We start from the raw sequence: 22,227 nt of genomic DNA on the forward strand, positions 1-22,227 counted from the left end.
TCGAGCTGAAAGCGCGGATCCCGTCCTTGGTCTCGGAGGTAGGGGCTCGAGCAGTGGAGGAGTTCAAGGCCTCCTCCGAGATGGAGGATCTACAGATCTAGTTCGGCTAGGACGCCTTCATCAAGGGTTTCGAACTCTGCCAAAAGAAGGTGGCTGGAAGATTTTTCGAACTGGATCTCGGCTTTCTGGATGTGGCGTCCGACGATGAAGCCAGACCATCCGAAGCCGCTGTCGGTCCTCTTCCAGTCAGGACCTCGTTGATCGCTGCGGCCGCCGCTGCCGATCTTCCGGGGACGTCGAACCCCTCCACTTCTGCCCCAGAGGTCCGGAACCTCTAGCTTTGTATTTTTTCTTTGTGGTGACTTTTCTTCGTTCTCTTGTACTTGAAAATTATTTAATCAATGAAATCAGATTCTTCTTTACAGAGGGCCCCCCCTTTTTTTTTCTTCTGTATTCTTTTCCTTCTCTTTTGTCTTCTTGTACTAATTTGAGTCGTGACGCTTTTGTCTCCCAACGACAGTGTCCTGCCGAAGCTCTTCCCCTGCCACAGGGGATTCCTCTGAAGTCGATGATCCGAGACCTTAGAAGGAAAGTTTGTCAGTTGATGAAGAAATTCAAGAAGCTGGAAGATTAACTCATCGGCTGAGGAAGAGCCATTCGGAAGTCACTGCAGAGGCTATTCACTTTCAGGACCTCCACAGAAAGGGTCTAATGGAATACACCCAGAGGAAGGCTGACTTCATGACGGAGCTTGAGGAACTCCGAAAATGTGCCAGCGATCGATCTTGGACTCAGGCTTTCAAGATCAGCTCCCTTGAAGTCGAGCTGGCGGCCGCATGGGAGAAGATCGGTCAGTTGGAAGGGAGCTCGTCCTGACTTACAATCTAAGCCGACCGCGATCGAGACTGATCAAAGAAGTTCTTCGATCTTCAAAAGTAGCTGCAGGATGCTGAGGCGAACTACAACGCCTACCGAGTCGGCTGGAGCGGGCAAGTAGAGGACTACCGAAGGAAGCTCCAGACGACGACCGACGAAGTTGCCCACCTTCGGAGGCAGTTGTCTGAGAGAGTCCAGCTTGCCTCTACACAAGGCTCCGATGAGCTCCGCTCCTTGAGGGGGACCATGGCAGAACTGTCTGTGGCCCTTGGGCGGGGGGAGGCCGAACTGCAGCGACTGAAGATTCAGCTAGTCCACGAGCAGCAGGTGGTCAGAGATGCCGAGGCGGAGTCCGAGGTCCTGAGGAAGAGGCTTTGAGAGTCGGAGGGTGAGAGCCGGCGGTTCCACCAGATGTACCGGGATATGCTGCTGAGAAAGATGGAACTAGAGAAAAAAGTCAAAAACTTAAAGCAACCCCTAATAAGGACCGAAACCGAGAGCTCGAAGTCGGAAGAGGCTGGGCTTCCTTAGAGCTCCCCCTTTTCTCTTTTTTTTTTTATCTTTCATCCTTCTATGCATTCTTTTTCTTTTCTTGTCGTTTCTCTTTTTGGTCTTCAAGGCTTTGTAATATATACTTCACTAATGAAATGAAAAAAAAAATTTCTATTACCTTATCCATTCTGGTATTGAGTTATCATTTACCGAACTTCTTTTGTCTTTTATCTTGTCCGACGCCGTCGTTGTTTGAAGATTCTCGATCGTCGCCGTGTTGATTTGCCTTTTTTGTTCATGACCGTAGGTCTTTTCGAGGCCATTTGAGTTTGACGCTTCCTCTCGGTGCTCGAACTTGGGGATCCGAACTTCTCGTTACTTTGAAGAAGTCGATTTCTCCTCGGCCTGTGTTGAGTTCTCTCTTAATGACTAAGGGTTTTTTGATAGGAGTATCCTTCCTTGTTGAGACGAGGTCCCTTGGGTCTTTGATGTAGTTTATTTTTCGTTTATCGCTGGTGCAGCTCGTCGCTTTCCCTTTTCATCTCTCCCTTTTTTTTTTGTGTGTTCGAGTGAGGGTTTTTCCTCTGCTCTTAATGGGATCGTGAAAGCGTAGAGGAGCCGTTGAGGAGGCTTTCCTCCTCGTCCGGTCTTGATCGACTGGGTCTTTGTTTGTGTCAGGACGAGGTTCTCCTCTTATTTCCGACAGTCAATTTCAGCTCGTGTTAGGATGAGGTTCTCCTTCTGTTCCTAACAGGGCTGTGGGGGCACGTAAGGGCCGCTGCAAGGGCCTCTCCCCCCATCCGGTCTTTAAGTAATCGGACCTTCGACTTTGCTCATGTTAGGACAAGGTTCTCCTCCTGTTCCTAATAAGGCTGTGGGGGCACATAAGGGCCGTTGCGATGGTCTCTCCCTCCATCCGGTCTTTAAGTAATCAGGCCTTCGACTTTGCTCATGTTAGGATGAGATTCTCCTCCTATTCCTAACAAGGCTGTGAGGGCACATAAGGGCCGTTGCGAGGGCCTCTCCCCTCATCCGGTCTTTAAGTAATCGGGCTTTCGATTTTGCTCATGTTAGGACGAGGTTCTCCTCCTGTTCCTAACAAGACTGTGGGGGCACATAAGGGCCGTTGCGAGGGCCTCTCCCTCCATCCGGTCTTTAAGTAACCGAGCTTTCGACTTTGCTCATGTTAGGACGAGGTTCTCCTCCTATTCCTAACAAGGCTGTGGGGGCACATAAGGGCCGTTGCGAGGGCCTCTCCCCCCATCCGATCCTTAAGTAATCGGGCCTTCGACTTTGCTCACGTTAGGACGGGGTTCTCCTCCTGTTTCTAACACGCTTAGTTTCGACTGAATGAGGGAGTTACTTTCTGTCGTTATAAGTTCATGCTAAAAGGATAAATATGTAAATATAAAACTTTTATTTAAGGCAAAGCTATTGGTAATACATTCGCAGATTTTCTGAATCCTATAACCGTGGAAGGTCTGCTCCCCATCGGGGTCCTCTTGAGATGGAGTTGATAATCCCAATCGGAGGTCGATCTTCAAGCTGCTCCTCCCTCCTTGGCAGCTCCGGCTGCGGCAGGACCCTAGGCCGGTCTTCCCTACCTTCAAGTCGACGTCGAATGAATCTATCGAGCCGACCTCGTCTGATGAGCTCCTCGATCTCGTCTCGAAGCTGGATACACTCCTCCATATCATGGCCGTGGTCATGATGATAGAGGCAGAACTTGTTAGGATTGTACTTCTCGGGGTGTGTGCGCATCCTTTACGGCCTTGGCAGCTGCTCCCTGACCTCCATCAGCATTTGAGTTTTTGATGTGTTGAGAGGGGCGTAGCTGTGGAATCTTCCCGGGGGAGAGCTCCGTCGAACTCTGTGGTCCGGGCTCCTCTGCCTACGAGTCCGGGGAGGAGTCTGGACACGCTTGTGTCCGGAGGGAGTTCGAGAATGTGGCCGAGCTTCACTTGGCACTTTTTCAACTGCGGGCTTGCTGGAGTCCCCCGTCGGCCGCTCCTTCGCGGCCTCCTCGTCCTTCATCTTGAAGGCTTCTTCTGCTCGGGCATATCCTTCGGCCCGAGCCAGCAAATCAGCAAAGTTCCTGGAATATTTCTTTTCCAGGAAAAACAGAAGATCGTTCTTTTGAAGACCGTCCTTCAGGGCGGCCATCGCAACCGATTGGTCCAAGTTTCGGACCTCCAACGTGGCGACGTTAAAACGGTTGACGTAAGCTCGGATGGATTCTCCCTCCTTCTGCTTGATGTTGATAAGGGATTCCGAACCTCTCTGGGGACGCCGGCTGCTAACAAAATGAGCCGCAAACTGGTGGCTCATCTGATCAAAGGAGAAGATAGTATCCGACTTCAGCGCCGAGTACCAGTTCCTTGCTGCTCCCTTCAAGGTAGATGAGAAAGCTCGGCACAGGATGGCGTCTGGCGCGCCATGGAGCAGCATCATTGTCCGGAAGGCCTCCAGGTGATCAACCGGATCCGAGGTCCCGTCGTAGCTTTCAAATTGGGGGAGCTTGAAGTTTGGCGGAATCGGTTCCTGCATGATCATTTGAGAGAAAGGAGGGTCAGTACAGATGTCCTCACCATAAGCAGGGGGAGCGTGGCGGAGCTCTTCGATCCGCCAGTTCATCTCCTGGAGCCTTCGATCCAGGAGGTCCTCTCGACTGCGAGTCTCGAGGGTCTTCTGGCAGAGTGGAGGTAGGGATCCTTCGGGAGTGGAATCGTGATCAGACTGAGGGCTCTCCACCTTCGGATTCTCCTTTCCGAGGAAGACAGGATGACTGGCCCAAGTGGCCCGCCCGACTGCCAAATCTTGAAACTCCGGCGATGCTCTTTCCAACCGCACTGATGCCTGCGGCTGTTGCTGCTGCTGCATGGCCTGCACTGCTTCGGTGAGGCCTCTGACCTGCTGAATCTGCAGGTCGAACTGTTCCATGCCGACTGCCGTTGCCGGAGGAGGAGCCTGAAAAACTGGAGGCGAGGTCGGAGCCTGAGATCTGGCCACGGAGGTCGTGGATCGTCTGGTGGATGTTTTTCAGGGAGGCATCAGGTGGAGATCTAGTAGAAGAAGAAGAAGAGGATGTCGGAGAAGATGACCGGAGACAGTCCCGTTGAGCACTCTTTTAAGAATAAAGGTACTGCAAAGACACAAGCCCCTTCTTCTGGCATCAATTCTGTTGGAGCAGAGTACTGACTTGAGCGTCGGAGGGTCTTACCGGAGTATCTCCAACTCCAGTTTAGATTTTTCTTGTAGGTCTCGACGGTGGCCGTGGTCATCTCAACTCCAGCAACTTCGGCTTTGGTGAAATTCTGTACCAATAGATTATAACAAATGTGACGTGGAATAACTATTGCAGCGAGTGCATGGAGTTTATTATTAATGTATGTCGTTAGGAAGGAAGAGCTGAAGTCGGTGAAGAGACTGCCACCAAGGGAACGGACTCTCCTTTGTGGCTTATTTTGAATTGTCTTTCTTTGATCTCCCAAGATGGATACGCTATTGAGAGAGGTAATTATTTGCATGGGCGGTCTCGTAGATTCGGCTCCATTCAGATTCGGAAACCGTCCACTGGCCTGCGTGCCAGGAGGAAGGACCGACTCTGAAGAAAAATTAGATGACTCCAAAGTCCCGAGCAAGCATACGGTAGACGACAGGCATCTTTATTTGATATTAAATTATTTAAATATAAGAGGATAATTTGGTGGGTGGCTATTGAACCGGTTCATTTGACCAAATCCATCTAATAAATGAACAACTCTTAGATCGTTATGACATTTTCCTTGTCTCATTAAATTAGGAGCGAATCCAAACTTAGTGGACCAGCTCCTCCATTGAGTTGGTGAATTAGTTCAATTATAAAGCAACAGTATATATTGGTAATAACTACTCGAAGAAGTTAATGGTCCCCGACTGGAGATCGGGTACCACGTTTGTGTTGACCTCCTAAGCATGGCTGGGCAAATAAGGTAGAAAAAAAGCATCTGAGGTCCTTTGAAGAATCATGAGGATCTGATAGCTCTCAAAATGATTTAACGGATTGGAGGATCAGTCAAAAAGTTCCACCAACTGCATCTTTAATCGACATGGAATCGACTCCTCTACTATTCTTCGAGAGAAAGACAGATGCACCCTAAAGTTGAAAGGGTCATCAGGCTTTCGATCTCCTTCCTAGTACAACTTAAGCCTCAGCTTGATCTCTCGGACCTTCTGGTCGAGATCATCCTCATGCCGAGATCTCTCAGGACATTGAGAGTACCTTGAAACTGAGTTTCCTCATGAGGATTCGGAGGCCCGACACCGTCGATCCACTCTCTTAGAGCTTCGTTGAGGCAAGAGGGACTAACGGATGGCACACTCAGAATGGTGTGAGTGTTGTAGAGGTCTCTCCAGGCTCCAGGGGTGGGACTGGCAGCTACACTATGATGGAGTAGCTTGATGATTCGGCTCTTGTTAATTCTCTCTTTGTCACTTGCTGAAGCTGTTGGATGGTGATGGAAGCATCTAGACCTGCTGGATTAGGACATTGAATTTTTGATGGTCTGCTACTACGGTGGGAGGAGTCAGGTCTGCCATTAGAGGTTTTGAGTTTTGTTGGCTTCATCGAGATAAATGATGATGGGAAGCAACAGAAATATCCTATATTCGTATTCTCACTATCTTGTTTCTCTTTTTTTAAAAAAATAGACGACAAGGTCCCTTTCTCTAGTGCCAATATATTGTTGTAAGTCTCTGATTGACATTGGTCGCCCACCGACATGAAGCTTGAGTCTGCTTGAAGAGATACTTTTCTTAGAAGAAATCCACAATGAAAGTCCACACACATTGGAGGTGCTTCGATCAGGGACTCTTTCATGCTTAAGTTAGTCAGAACTTGAGAATAAAAAAGAAAAAAAGAGAAAATAGAGAGAGAGTATGGGTACCGCTCTCTGTGGATGTGTTTGCTTGCTTACTTTAGAGTCCACTGGTTATCTCTTTATATAGAGATAGAGCTATAAGCTATTATACCTAAATCTAGTAGGTTGTTAGGCTCTAATATTGTAAGTTACTAAACTTTAATAAAGTAGACCGTTAGAATAGAAAATTCGTCCACTCGTCTGTGAATCATGATTGTTAGGTGTTAGTTGTCCACATTTCAAAAATTATTAGGAGATTTTGATTATCTAATCCAACTATTGAGATGACCGATGGCTTGAGATCGATAGGATACCAAGATGCACTCTTAGTTTGGATCCAAAATTGATTGAATACATGAGAGATTATGATCCTCAAAGTAGTGTTGTTCGTTGTTTGGGTTAGCTTCCGATGAGCTGGAGTCGGTAAATGCCGGGTGAATGCTCAGTTTGTGAAGGGGCTTGCTGTCCCCTGGAGTCAAATTTATGACGTTATTTAGATTGTTTCAGTTTTAGGCTGAAGTGCCTTGGTCGATAAAAAAAATGGTTCATTGGGATGACTCGTGCTCCAAACACTTCAAGTTTAATCTAAAAGGTACCGTGAACATTTGGATGAAACATTTCTCAAAAATATATAATATTATAATATAATAGATATGCCTTGAAAGCAAGAACAAACGAATCATCATGGGGAGCGACGCCCGTCGTGCATCCTGACATAGTCCGCATAGAACCCTGGCTGGGCGTACCCGCCGTGGCTCGAGACGTCCAGCCCAGCCAGCTCCTCGTCTGCCGATATCCGGAGAAGCCGCAGCTTGTACAAGACGTAGAACACGGGGACCATGGTCAAGCTCACCCATCCCACGATGGCCATTGTCACAGGGCTGATTCTCGACCAAAAATTTTGCCGCCACCTCCACCACCTGCGCTCCTAGCAAGCCCCACCCCCCTCCCATCAGGAGGCCGAAGGGCCGGCTCGCCCTCACGGCGCCCGAGTTGTACGCCTGCACCACCAGTTCCTTATGGGCGAAGAGGCCCGTGAAGAGGAGCCCCCAGGCCCCACCCCCGCCCGTGCAGCTGGGCTGCCTCCAGCGGGTCGTCGAATCGCAGCCTCAGGGCTAGTGCGTCGAGCCCGCTCAGCACCCAGGCCGCCCAAAAGCCGCACACAATAGCCGCCCAGGGCTCTACCACAAAGCAACCGGACGTGATGGCCACGAACCCGCCCAGCAGGCCGTTGCACCCGTCCAGCGCGTCCCAATGGTCCACCAGCAGCCGCCTGCCGAAGAGTGTCGTGAGGCCGGCGGCAGAGCCCGCGATCGCCGTGGTCACCGCTGTCCGGCCCACCCCGGTCCAGTTGCCCTCCTGGTGCGCGTCCGGGTAGGCCTCCAGGATCCGGCTGAAAGACCCCGGGTTAAAACCGAACCAGCCGAACCAGAGCAGGAAGGTGCCCAGCACCACCGGCGTCGCGTTGTGGCCGCGCATCGCCACGGCCTTCCCGAACGCGTCGAACCGCCCGATCCTTGGGGCCTCGATGAGCGCGCCCCACAAGCCCGCCAGTCCGCCTACCAGGTGCACCACGCCGCTCCCAGCGAAGTCAATGGAGCCGGACCCGAACAGCAACGAGCCGCCGAAATTGGGGCTAAGCCATCCGTCCGACGACCACACCCAGTGGGCGACGACCGGGTACACGAACCCGTACGCAGGAACGAGTAGACGAGGTAGGCGCCGAACTGGGTGCGCTCCGCAATCGAACCGCTGGTAATGCCGGCCACCGCGATGGCGAAGGCCCACTGGTAGAGGAAGTCGGCGTAGCCATAGGTCTCGTTCGGGACGTCCTCGAGGGCGAAGAAGGTGGTCCCGATGAAGGGGTTGGAGTGGGAGCCTTCGCCGAAGGCAAAGGCGAAGCCGAAGAGGTAGTAGGAGATGGTTCCCACGACTGCGTCCACGACATTGGTGAGCATGATGTTCATGGCGTTCCTTGCCCTGACGGAGCCGGCGCACAGCATGGCAAAGCCCAGCTGCATTATGAACACCAGGTAGGCCGAGAAGAGAAGGTAGATGGTGTTGATAGACTCGGTCACGCTGGTCTCCCATGTCGCAGCCATGGCGCGGGCGGACAGTGGGTCGGAGGCGAAGAAGGGCCGGCGGTAAGGAAGAGACTGGTAGATAAGGATGCCTTATGACGTCAGTCAGTGGAATGGTAGATGAGGAGCAGAGACCACCCATTTAAGGGCGGCGCTGAAGTACGGTGTAGAAAACGCGGGAACCTTGGCCTGTAGCTGAACTCTCCAAACTATAACGCCAAACGGTCTAGCTCCTTAAAAAATAAAGGGAAAAAAAAAAAGCCGAACGTTCTAAGGTAGCGAGTGTAATACCGCAGCACATAGGGCCCAACCACCAAAGAAAAATAGCCCAACAAGGCCTATGCACGATTTGTAAAGTACTAACAAAAGAAAAAAAAAAAGGAAAGGAAGGAAAAAGACTCCCAATGACGTTGAATTGGAGTGGGACTCTAATGGCCCTCTATGAGAAAAAGTCTCCATCCCTCTATTATCACCCATCGCTGGGATCTAAAAAAAATAATGGGATAGGATATGTGAGGGAAAATACTACGCATAATTCATTTATTGGTTGTAAATTTATAGTACATAGGGCAATCAATATTGAAATAAATATTTTTTAAAAAAATAATATATTCATATTGAAAGGAAAGATTTTGAATAGTTGCACCACATGAAAGAATCTCTTGATTGGCTTGATTCTCTATAATTTTTGATTTGCATGATCTTGTCAACAAGAAAAGACTTTGAATTGTTGTACAATATATGAGATTTTCTTAATCAATATAATCCTCCATGATTCTCTTTAATAAGAAAAGGTTTTGAATTATTGTATAATATATGAGATTCTTTTAATCAATATAATGCTTCATGATTCCTTCCAATATAGAAAATGTTTTGAATTGTTGCACTATACGAAATAATTTCTTAGTTGGTTTGACCTTCATAATCCTCGATTGCATGATCTTATCGATAAAAAAATATTTTGAATTATTGCATAATATATGAGATATTCTATGATTCTTACCAATAATAATAGCTATTTTCATGATTTGATTTTTTTGGCTTCAACACTCCCCTTCAAATTGGATGACGCTAAGAATCAGAGGTCGAATTTGGTCCGTAGACCGATAAAATTATTTAGGTCAGTGGCTTCATGAATATATTAGCGAGTTGTGCATAGGATAGAACATAGTGAGTAATAATAGAGCCTAGGGTGATTTTTTCTCGAATAAAATGATTATCGATCTCGATGTGCTTGGTCTGAGCATGGAAGGCTAGATTGGTCGTGAGATGCAAAGCAGATAAGTTGTCGGAGAAAAGTAGTGAGGCCCGAATATGTGGGACCCTAATGTCGCGAAGTATGAATGAAATCCAAGTGAGTTTGGTGGCAGCTAAAGCAAGAACTTGATATTTGGCTTTAGTGGTGGATCACACAATAGGTTGCTTGTTGATGCACCAGAAAACATAATTAGAGCCAAGGAAACTACAATATCCTATAGTAGAGCAACGCATGACTTTATATCCAGCCCAATCCATATCGGCAAAAGCAAACAAGTCCCAAGAGTTATGAGCCAGAATATGAAGTTCAAGATGTGAACTGTCTCGAACATATCAGAATATACATTTAACCATCTGAAAATGGGCAATAGTTGGGACGTGCATGTGTTGACATACATTGTGAACCACAAAAATCCGGGCATATGAGAGTAAGACATTGAAGAACTCCAACAAAGCTTCGATAGTTCAAGGAATGATTATACAGTTGATCATCATGTTTGAGTGGTGGTGGTTTGACAGTCGTAGGAGTGACAATCGATTTACGTTGCTACTGATGTTGATCCCTAAGAAATAATGAAGCAGGCCGAGGTCTTTCATGGAAAACACCTGACCAAGGGCATGAATAAGGTGGTCCAAAAGTTTTAGAGAATCATCTATGAGAATGATATCATCAACGTAGAGTAACATGATGATACTGTGACTGTCGTGGTGATAAATAAATAGTAATGGATTGCCACTGCTGCAGCAAAAACCATACCCGATAAGAAAGTTATTAAACTTGTCGAACCATGTCCGAAGGGCTTGTTTGAGCCTATATAAAGCATGTCGAAGTAAGCAGACATGATCAAGATAGGATGGGTCGTGGAAGCCAGATGATTGCTCCATATAAACAGAGACATTGAGATCGCCGTGTAAGAAGATGTTCTTGATGTCTAGTTGATAAACCGGCCAATTCTAAATAGTGGCAACCATTAGAACAATGTGAATGCTATCCAGCTTACTGAACAAAAAATTTTCAAGAAATCGACACCCTCCTCTTGGTGGATGCTTTTTGCTACAAGATGGATTTGTAGTCGATCAAACGTCTCATTTGCATGAAGCTTTGATTTGAACATCCATTTGCAACCAACTACGTCCATCGAGAGATGATGGGGGACAAGCTCCTAGGTTCAATTGGCTGCAAGAGCATTTAATTCTTCATGCATAGCGGTTATCCATCTGAGATGTTTTTAGGTTGAATGGACCATCTGAGTTTCGGGAGGAATAGACAATAATATAATATTTTTGTAGGTCTTTTTTTATCTGTATGAAAAAAATAAAATTAAAAAAACATTGACTTTTAAAGAGTTTATAAATAATAATGCTTCATTTTACATGCATGGTATGTGACAAAATGTATTAGTATATGATAAGAAAGGGTGGAACTCAAAGCCACTATGAATGTTCCGGGCAAGTTAGGATGGTGTTTGGCATGATTACCAATTTTGGTTTATAATTTTTAAAAAATCAAAATTTATTTTTTTTCTAAAACCAACCGTGAAATCTATTTTGTAATCACAAAGATTCTCATAATAATAACTATTGATAATAGAGAATGATGATGATGGTAACGATGGAGATAATAGCACTGATGGTAAAAAATTCTAGTAATAATAACTCTTGATAGTAAAAGATGATGATGATAGTAGTGATAGAAATGGCAGCCTTGATGATGGTGACGATGATAATAATAGCCATGGAGGATATTAGGATGGTAATAGCTAAAATTATGTCAATGATAGCTATAATGGTGGCAACGACAATAGTTTGCAGTGATAGCAAAGATGATAAATAATGACAGCAATAATAATTATAGAAATGGTGGTAGTGATGAACATAAAAAGAATGAATATTCAAATTCAGTCATAACTCATAATTCCTTATTTTCAAATTTTCAAAAATTGGATAATAATTTTAAAAATCTGGAAATATAATCTCGTCTGTCTGATAATTTTTACATTCAGATGTTTATGTTTTTGAAAGGAAAAAAAAAATTGAAAACTAACAGCCGGGCCTGAACTCCGCCCGTCCTTTAAAAAAGCATCGAATGCATGTGATGGGGGTTAACCTTTAGAAACACGCATGTACCATGCTTGAAGTGAGCTGCTGGCATCCGACCACGGTCGCATCCTAAAACCAACCCTTTTAAGTTTACGTCAGCCAATAAACAAAAGATATAACTACAAATGTTGAATTTTATTTCATATTGATATTACTGCAACAAAAACATAGACTAAAGACGGTTCAACAAAAACGAAAATCGGAGATACGGTATAACCTTCAGCCACGATACTCTAACAGTTTTATTTCACTAGAGTATCAAAACCTAACTGTCCGGCTTCATCTATTTAACCTCATGCACTTTTAGCCTTGACCTTTTGCAGGAAGAGAGTCCTGAAAACCCAAGCAGCCAGAATGGCACCAATGAAAGGGCATATCCAGTAGACATAAAATTGTTCCCATGTATTGTGGCGGTTGTTGATATATGCCCAACCAAATGCCTGTTAACAGAAAATAATTTTGTCAAATTTGAAGAACTAAAATAAAAATAAACAATACTAGATAAAATACTGACAGTTGTGCCCATAAGGTATATCGGCACTTGCTATGTCATGAAAAAGTCAGCAAGATGGTGATGGACTTGCTATATTATATACAACCCACATATCTTATTGAATCCCTCTAGAGATCAGAATAGTTCAATCACCAAAATTAAGAAAACAAAAATAAAAAGTTAAAAAATAAAAAAGCTGATAGTATATCTTCCGGAAAATTCCTTCTCCATCAAGCGCATAGCACCCTACAGTGTATATAGCATATATGTTATTCATTGCACCATAGGCTTCTGACAAGAATACTAGTACAGATGGCATCTGATGAGTTATCACCCAGAAAGGTATCATACAAGATTTATGAAGAGCCATCCAATCATTCTCATTTAACTGCAAATGTTTTTTTTTTTTTATATCGTAGCACAATGAGGGGTCTCTGCAACTTTTCCTTTTTTTCATTTTGTTTGTGTAGGATAAGAAGAGAGCTGCATGACTTGTGAATGCTTAGGGCATAGATGCTATGAAGAGATTTAAGATAAGAACATTCAGTGTGCTTCAAAGTTTAAGACATCGAGGACAATCTGCTACTATTAATCAGGATGATATTGGTATATACAATGGAAACCAAACAAAAAGGCCTTGGCCCTTGGTAGAAAGCAGGGAGGATGACCTAGGAAGAGCTGAAAAAATGTCGTGGGAAGATAATCAATACTTGGAGAATTCTGACCATGCTGGGAGAATAAGGAAAATAATGAACCCAAATAGATGATCCAAGAATACAATGACTAGTGTCAGGCTGAAGCACTATAATCAGTATAAAAATCCAGTTATCTACATATGTTGCCAATAGGACTCAACTCCAACAGTTGGCACACCCTCTTGAAGGAGTGCTTGTGGAAGAGATCCAGGATTCAAACCCTAATTGTGGCATTACCACCGTAAGGCCAAGAAAAATTGTACGAACCACGGGCACCATTAAACACACTTGCAGTTATTGCAGTCATGGAGTCAAGCTCTAAAGTATAACATAAAAGCATCCAATTGTTGCAAATAAAAGGACCATGACTACCAAGCAAGTGCAACTTAAAACCAACCAAATGTTGGACTGAAACAAAACAACTAAGCAAATGCGTGGTTGTTGTTCTCTAGCAAAGCAACTTGCTACTTCCTTCTCATCATGTCTGATCTTCTTTCTTGCACTTACAAGGAGAAATAATTACCTCTTCATCTTTCTTCTTAAGATATCCCAGTCACTTTTCCATCTGCACTGAATGAGTCTTATACCATAAACCTCCAAAAGTACTTAATAGATCACACCTATGACCCATTACAAAAGGACCATCCACGGAATTCTTTGGGGAAAAATCTACAATTTATGTGTACACTACTTTCTGATGAATGCCCAGCAAAAGCCATAGCAGACCAATATTTCTCAAGATGGGCATATGTCATATGTTCCTCATTTAGGAGTATACACCATCTCAACCTATCCTACTCCAGCTAAACAAAGCTACCGGAAATATTTTGTAGCAAAATTACATTAGCTTCACTATCAGTAAAAGCTTCTTATCTATCTCAACAATTATCATGTCTATTTGCATGGTAGATACAAATCCAAAAATAGTCAATTTTCATCATCAAGCAGCTCCAATTTTGGAAGCCACTCAGTGACTATTCATCATGCCATTCATTATAGCTATCCACGCATCTCCGTGACCGAAATGGTGTCACAATGAAATTTTCATTTCAATAGCCATTTTTTCCCTTGGATATTTAAGTAAGGATGTGCCGTTCACAATTTTTGTATTTGGTAAATCTTAAAGCCCACTAAGAAACGACATCAAATATCATCAGCCAAATATCCATAAAATTCTTATTTTATAAGAATACTCATAATTTAACTAAGATTTTCACAAGTCTTCCATATAAAAAAGATACAATAGCACAATGAGGTGAGCATGACAAAACGAGGAATTGGCTTGATTTATCAACTCTAATCTTAAAGAAGCTAACCCACCTAATATGCACATAGAAAAAGCTAGAGTATGAATTCTAGCATGATTAAATACTATGTGCAATTCATGCAAAAAGTATTTACACATTTAGAATACCATATAATTTTATTCCCTCTTGCCAAAACATAATTGACTAGATGATTGCAACTCATAAACAACTAAATAACTGCTTTGCCACTATCTGCAATTTCTTCTATAAAAGATGATTATCAATTCAGAAAGATCAATGCTAGTATCTGTGCAAGCGTCACGCTGTACACCAATCTATGCCAAGTATTCTAGCATCTAGTGGATCGCTCTAATCTTCATTCCTCTGCTACACCATCCCGACCTAAATGGCTTCAATTCATAGCTGCCCATCCTTAATGATTTCCAACTCACAACATATTGAACATCTAAAAACATTTTCCATCCTCTATGGTCTACAATGATCACTTCAAAAGAAACTTTTACATTCTGAAGCACGGTTAGTGCGAGTTGTCTCACTAGTATATATTTAGTACCCCTTACCTTAAACAGTGTTTATCTCATTCATTACTTCTTCCTCTATGATACTCTTTCATACTCCTACATTACTTTTTTCATTATTCCTTTCAATAATTATTCGATTATTCTTGTACCTTCAAAAGTATTCACATATTAAGACATTTATTGCAGTTTTGACTTTCGAGATTCATCATATATCATCATGCATAAGTCAATAATAAATGGCTTTCCATCAAATTTGGATCTTTCACAAACCCCAAGCGCTAAGGATCATCAATTTTTTGACATCAGAGGTAGATATTATGAATTTAATCTCTCATGTTAGATTTGGAGAAAAAATGTTCAGAAATCCCCAATGCTCGAGCTTCTTGTAAAAAATTTTTGTTATGATATCCTAAAAGGGTTCATTGTCAAGTAAATATAGGCATCATGGCATCATTTCCAGGCAAGGGTGGCAACAAGTTGGGTCTAGCTATATCCATAGCCAAATCCAAATTACATTACATGTGTTAGATCCATACACTCAATTTACAGCTTATACCCATATACGGCTTAGAGTTTTGTTATTAATTGACTTTTGGTTGGGCCCTTTGGAACCCTATCTGGGTAAAGGGGTGAGGCTGAGGGGTGGGGGTTTAACAGGTAGATCAGAGACATTAGAGATGTGTGGTTTTTGGTTCTTTGGGTGCGCGAGAGATGGGAGGGAGGTTCTGTTAACAATCATCCTCTCCATCTCTCCAACACAAGGATGCTCATCGAGAAAAGGAAGAAGAAACATAGGGAATTCCAAAAGGGAAAGCAAGTTGAGAGTTATGTCTCAATTTAGATAATTTAGATGAGATACAAATGGTAAAATATATGTCATCAATATTTATTAAAAATGAGATTTTGAATTTCAGGAATATTAACCACCTTTCTTCCCAAAATGCACTAGACTCCGCTTACTTACCTGGATAAAGCAACTAGCTATTGATTGGCTAATCCAACTAGATTATTTTCTATTAAATGGATTTACCTTAATAAGATAGAAAAAATATTTTAACCACAATCCTCTAATATGAATACTCAAGTATCTTATTTAAAAGATTAGAGTTTTAGATTCCTGCCCATCATCTGTCTAATCCTGATCTGATCAACCTTCTGAACGCTTTTACAAATATCATAATGCTCCTATCAAGAAAAGGAAAGAGAATAATCATAATATCCTCCAAATATAGAAATTTTGATCCAGTGAGTTAAAATGCATTCCTATTCCCAAGTGCAGCCAATTGTGTGCACAGGTTTGCACGTTGACATGGGAGTGCACAAGTGGCTGTGCATAAGACATAAGTGAGATTCATGAGGTGCAGAAACAATTATCACAAGCATGTGAATCTGTAACTCTGCATGTGATGTGCACTATGTGGACATACATTTTTCCTCTTTTACCAAACATATCTCTAGAGCTGCAACTTGGGCAGGTGGGTTGGGTTGCAAGCTAAGCCTAAACCAACCGAACCTCTATAACTCTCAAATCCATACCAAATCAACATGGTTTTGGTCTGGGATTTATCCAACTCAAACCATATCAAGCTAAGCCAAGTAGATGCCAAGTTGGTTCTGTTTAGTCAAGTTAGATTATGTTGAATGAGGATTTTAAGATAGATTATCACGCTCCCGATCCGAGATTGCGAGCCAGAGATTATGACAACTGCCGCATACTCATGGAGAACTCTTTCTACAAGCATATAAGGTATTTTATCACGATATCATAAAGTAACAGTGGAACAAAATTCAAATAATTAACGTTCAACTTTATTTTAAATGACTAAATAAAATATCTTACAAATAATATTCCACGTTCTTGTATCAACTTCAAAAAATCTTAATCTAAAATAAAGATATCAAATTCTGTTTTTAATTCGCTCTTCCATATAGAATTTCCAAGTCAAGCTAGTCTTCTGAATCTATAAAAACAGTAAAATATAGAATAATGAGCTAGACAGCCTAGTAAGCAATGTACACTTTAGTTAGATAAATTCAGTAATAATAATATACTGAAAATAAGCATGCAAGGTGCATCAACTCAAAACATATAACACTAATCAAAATAAGATCCATACACATTCAGTTTCGTTCATAAATCGATAACTTTCAAAATATCACATCCATCTCAACAATCATGAACTAAATCAAAATACCAGCACATAACCCCCCCACTAGCAGAGTATAAAATTACCAGCATTTAAGTGTCTCACTAGCAGTGTATCAAAGTACCAACATACAACCCCCACTGACAGAATATCAAAGTACCAGTGTTTAACCCCTACTGGCGGAATTCGATACATAATCAGACTACGAGTCAAAATTTATCTCAAATCAGTACACTTTTCTCACAAACATATTTTATATGCCAAAATAAATAATTCATAAAACCATACGACATCGAAATCAATTAGTATGATTCATATCAAATTAATACATTCAATCATAAATCACTTAGTATTTCAGATAAAGGATATATTAGGTAATTCAAAATACATGCATCATATTCATAAATCATGAATAACCCAATATAGAAAATATTTTATAATTTGCTGATAAATTTAGAAACAATATAGCATTATTTACCTCAAGCGTACTCCATTAAATCCACATAATTCCATAATTTTTTTTTTCAAAATCTTCAATTCATAGATCACATCGCCATATTCTCCTTTTTTTCTTTTCTTTTTTTTTCTTTTTTTTCTTTTTCCCCTTTTTCTCTTGGTGGAACAGGGAACTTCCCGTTCCCTTCTTTCTTGGAATAGGGGAGACTTCTCCTGGACGGTGGCAGTGGTCGGGATGCAAGCTGTAGCGACAAGGATGAGGGATCATTGACTGATGGTCGGCAGTGACGACTGTCGCTAGAAAAATTAAGAAACGCATGCAAGAAATCAAGAAAACAGGGGATTTAGTTGAGTCCCTTTTTCGACAAAATCCGATGATTTTTTTTTGTCAGTCGGAATCCATGAGCTAACAACTAAGAAAGAGACGAGGGTTGATCAACTATTGCCAACTGTTATCTAGCTTTTCCGGTGATGCTCGACTGCGATTTCCGACGAATATGGTGGAGGCCCTCGAAAAGAAAAGTCTGACAATTTCACCAGCTTGAGACTCGATTTTTGATGGGAAAGAGAGGGAAGCTCTCTTCCTTTTAAATAGGGCCAGAGGGGGGAGGAAGCCGGAAGAAATCTGACTTCCAATGTGATAGGGAGTTGAAGACAATGGAGGAAGGAAGACTCCTTTGGAAGTCCTTCCACCATAAAAGTCCAGCACGACTTTTTCCACCCTTTTTACTTTTTTTTTGGTGCTTTGAGATTCATGCAAAATCTTATGTTGCTTCGTGCGGTTGGGTTTAAGCTAGGTTGGGGTATCACAGCAAGGCTTGGGAAACCTCTGTCAAGTTAATGTTGGTTGGCTTGAAATTTTAATAAAGAGGAATAGGGGTGGATATCTTAAACTTCAACAAAAATAAATGGATGAATGGCATAAACAGTGACACATAAGTCTATAATCCAATGGGATTTAAGTTGATTTGTAGTCAAATTCAGGATGGGTTTGAGCTCAACCCTAACATAAAACAACTTGAAGTCAAGTTGGAATTTTTGAGCCTAATCCCAACTAAAGTTCCTAGTCTCTCAACCCAATCCAACCAAACAGGCAGGTTAGGCTTGTTGTTTTTGGGTTCGAGGCCAGCTAAGTTGTCTCTTCTAATCCCAACAATCTCATTTCTTCTTCCTCCTTATTTGAATTATAACCCCTGAACCCTCTCTCTCAAACCCTTTAGTATTGGTCATCTTTCTTTATCCGTTTCTTTATCTATTTGTTTACATTTCCCATCAGAGTTAATATCCCTTGCATTAATTCCAATTTCAATTATTTGCTTAATTGCCAAGAAAAAAGGCTTATTTCATAATTCAGGAAGCTATTTAAACTTCTACCCTCCTTTCGATATGGCTGCTTGACCTTAAGCCCAAAGATATAACACTAGAGAATTGAACAAAAACATGACCTAAGATATTTTGATATCTATCTTCAACAAGATGCCTAGGATCACTAAAGCCTTATTGAGAGTGTACTTCATTATTTCTTTTACAACAAAATCTTTTATTTTAGATTTTTTAAAATGTCTTTCAATTATTCTATTACTGAAACAAGTTATCCACAAGTTTTTTCTTGAAAACAAATTGATCTTCTCTCTCTTTGAGAATTAGGACAAATGGAAGCCCAACCAATTATTAAGTTAAGGGTGGATAAACCTAGGTTTCTTGCATCAAAACAACAAATTTTACCAACTTTACCAGTTGGAATCCTCTAAAATGAATTGATCATACAATAAGATAATTACAAATCTTAATTATTTGTAAGAGTAAAGCCTTGGAGTCCAGCAGGCACTGGGACTCAAATATTAGAAGCAGAAAAGACTGCATTTCCTGAAAAAAAAATGGGGGCACAACATCCCTTACAGCTGTGGTTCCCTCATATATCTTTTTGCCTCAGCATGTGAGAGATTCTAGTTTACTTTAATTTCATAACTTTTAGTCCAGTTCGCATAACGCATGCCAGTATAAAACTATAACATAAACAATGACATATAACAATATATCCATGTATATTGTGTGTATGTATGCGTGTATAACATAAATATGTCATATAACAATACACACATACACACACACACACACACACACACGTGCGTGCATGCGTGTGTGTGTGTGTACATACACATGCACACACACATGTATATGTGTGTACTTACACATGTGTGCGCATACGCACATGGCTATTGAGTAATAGTACCACATATGAGTCAACTTATATCCAAACTAAACTTGACAAGGATTTAGATGTAACTATAGGATCCAGATACAGTCCAGTAGCCGTAAATAATCTGGCTAATTTTGCAGATCCAAACCTGAAAAGTCAAAATCATATTGGGTTAGCAGGCCATCAGCCCCTATTTTCACCTGGACTGGACCTTATTTTCACCAACAACACTCCTAGCTTCTAAGCTTTTACCTATAAACAAAAAATGTTACACCTATGTCTCATGCATTAGAGAAACAAGATCATTTCTACCAAGCCCCTAAAGAATTGTGAATATGTATTGCAATTTGAATAACTATAGACCATTTAAACACTCAAAACAACATCATGCATAATTCTTTTAGTAAATGATAGTAGCATTTTCATCAGACAGACAAAATATGTCTTCTGTGACATTGGAATGAAATGGTTCTTAAATACGACAATCTAACTGAGCTTGGACAAGTAGAGCACCTAAAGGAAATACCTATTGGTTATAGCCATGACACAAACATATTATGTCTTCAATTAACTCTTGCTTTAACAGATGCTGTGTGAGAAATAAACGCAAGTATATCCAAAGCCTTGCATATTTTAAGAACGATGCAGTAAAGTGAAATTATAAGTGAGTTTCTTATTTGTACATTCAGCTATTCCTGGATCCTAGACTAAATTGTATGAGGCAATAATTTATTTGGAGCCAATTACCGCAGGTCTAGCTTCATAAGATGAACATGAATCCGAAAAGAGGGAGAGGGTAAAAAGAAATCCACAAATGCTGCTAGCAGTTCGATGACATGCTAGAAAAGTTAGAATGTGCAGCTGATGGTTAAAGGTAATAGAACAAACTAGATAGTTGAACCGAATAAGAATATACACCGATGTCCTACTGCTACCAGGAAGCTACACCTCACCTTCCAGATGGCACCAAAGTAATTTGCAGATATCTAAGATGATAATGATGATGAAGAAGAGGTGATGATTATGATAGCAGAAATGCAAAATGAGGGAAGAAGCAGCTCACATTGGCGGGGTTCATGGATGGCCCTGTGTAACCAGCACCTGCAAGAACGAATGCCACAGTTGTTACAGCGAGCAACCAATTCTTCACAATTGCTCTGCTGGGACCCTTGATCACTATCCAGAGGACAGCCAAGGTGATGCAAAAGGTGAGGACCCCTTCCGCGGCTGCCCCTGTGTGCAGGTCCACTTTCAAAGAAGGCCCGCTCAGCGTGTGCTTGTAATGAGGAGGCATCAACTCGGCGATAGCCAACACACCACCCACTGCCCCTGCCGCCTGACGATATCAAGAAGGATCAGATTAATCCGATGGTCCATCTGGCCAGATAAACGAATGGCAAGAAAGAAGAAGGGGAGGGAGAGAGAGAGAGCATAGGTGGATGGACCTGGGCTGGGAAGCGGAAAGCCATGGAGACAAGGTTGTCCTCCCCAAAGCCGGCAGCGTAGAAGGCGGCCGTCGCGGTGGGGTTAAAACTGGCGCCGCCGATGGCATCGCAGATGGGATTGAAAACGAGGAGGAGGAGGAAAATGAGGGTGGTGGTGATGAGGAGGGAGTAGGCGACGCCCTGGACTTGGAGGGCCGACGCGATGACGCCGGTGAGGGCGCCCACGGTGGACACGCAGAACATCCACAGGAACGTGATCACGGCATCGCCCACGGCTGCTTTTATCGCGCCCATTGCCCCCGGCCTTTCTTTTGTTATCTCTCCTATTGTGATCCTTCACCGAGTCGTCGGACTGGTTGAATTCCTTCTCTCCGGCTGAACCGAACCGCCCCCTCCGTTTTCGGTGGAGGAAAAATTGGATGGATTTCGCGTGATACAGATGTCCGGCCTGCTCCCTACGGCGAGAAATTATCTGAATCTTCGCCAAAACAAGCAACCGCCCCTTTCCCTTTGTTGTTCCGAGTAGCCGATTCCAATCTCAGATCTCACCGCCGTCACGATTTAGGTGGGGTTCGAGAGCTAGGAGATCAAATATTTTTTTTTCTTTTTTTGTTAAAAAGCATGCAAATACTTGTTGATGAGATTAGATGCCACGGCACGACAACTCGCACCTACTAATCTACTCGGACCACCACCTACCCACAATCATGAAATCAATATTTTTTATATTTTATTTATTTATATATTTATTTATTTTACTTTAATAATATTAGCATTGTTGTGGACTACCTTGCCGGCCTCGAGCGATCAAATCCTCGGTCATAATCGAGGTCTTAGGAGAATGATCCTCGATTGATCGAGGAGCCACAAGGGGTCGGCCGCAACTGACTTGAGGGAGTTGGGCATGAGAATCCGAATCAATCAATCTGATCCAATAAACTTTCAATTTTAAAAAGATAAAACTCAGACTTCGATCGTGATCGAGATAAACAGAGATTGGCCACGATCAATCTGAGGAAAATTCTCAAATAAGGCAACAGTCCCAATTGGAAAAGAATTCATTTTCTTTACGATTGTAGAAAGGCCGGATAAGAAAGAAAATTATCGAGATTGAATTACATCCCCGATGGCAACTAATGGCTGGTTCTGCATCACAAACATGGAAACAATCACTGCTAGTATGATCCACGTGAGATATCTAGAGAGCGGCCACTCTCCAGAGGCATGACTCTCACTTCTCCTCATAAATAGGAGGAGAGCGGGGATCTCAAGTAAGCTCTCGAGAGGTTTCAATACAC

At 42.5% G+C, this 22,227-nt stretch overlaps 2 protein-coding genes across 3 annotated transcripts; both read right to left on the reverse strand.

Moving 5' to 3' along the window:
• Positions 1-6,824: 6,824 nt before the first annotated feature.
• LOC105053273 (ammonium transporter 1 member 3-like) lies at positions 6,825-8,538 on the reverse strand. Its single transcript, XM_073245129.1, is given in 4 exon segments — positions 6,825-7,135; positions 7,173-7,333; positions 7,335-7,963; positions 7,966-8,538. Coding segments are annotated over 4 exon segments (1,380 nt in total). The 5' UTR covers positions 8,369-8,538; the 3' UTR covers positions 6,825-6,948.
• Positions 8,539-11,820: 3,282 nt separating this feature from the next.
• LOC105037054 (aquaporin SIP1-1) lies at positions 11,821-21,542 on the reverse strand. Of its 2 annotated transcripts, XR_012134954.1 has the most exons (4): positions 20,930-21,542; positions 20,548-20,820; positions 17,307-17,526; positions 11,821-12,144 (listed from the first exon to the last, which is right to left on the reverse strand). XR_012134954.1 is itself a non-coding variant. In XM_073244746.1 (3 exons), the coding sequence occupies exons 1-3, from the start codon at positions 21,221-21,223 to the stop codon at positions 11,998-12,000; spliced, it is 714 nt and encodes a 237-aa protein (XP_073100847.1). In that variant the 5' UTR covers positions 21,224-21,533; the 3' UTR covers positions 11,821-11,997. The 2 variants fall into 2 exon arrangements, 1 of the variants encoding a protein (XP_073100847.1); XM_073244746.1 differs by lacking the exon at positions 17,307-17,526 and having other exon boundaries at positions 20,930-21,533.
• Between the last annotated feature and the right edge of the window lie 685 nt (positions 21,543-22,227).

Source organism: Elaeis guineensis, chromosome 10, assembly GCF_000442705.2.
Source record: "Elaeis guineensis isolate ETL-2024a chromosome 10, EG11, whole genome shotgun sequence".
Lineage (NCBI taxonomy): Eukaryota > Viridiplantae > Streptophyta > Magnoliopsida > Arecales > Arecaceae > Elaeis > Elaeis guineensis.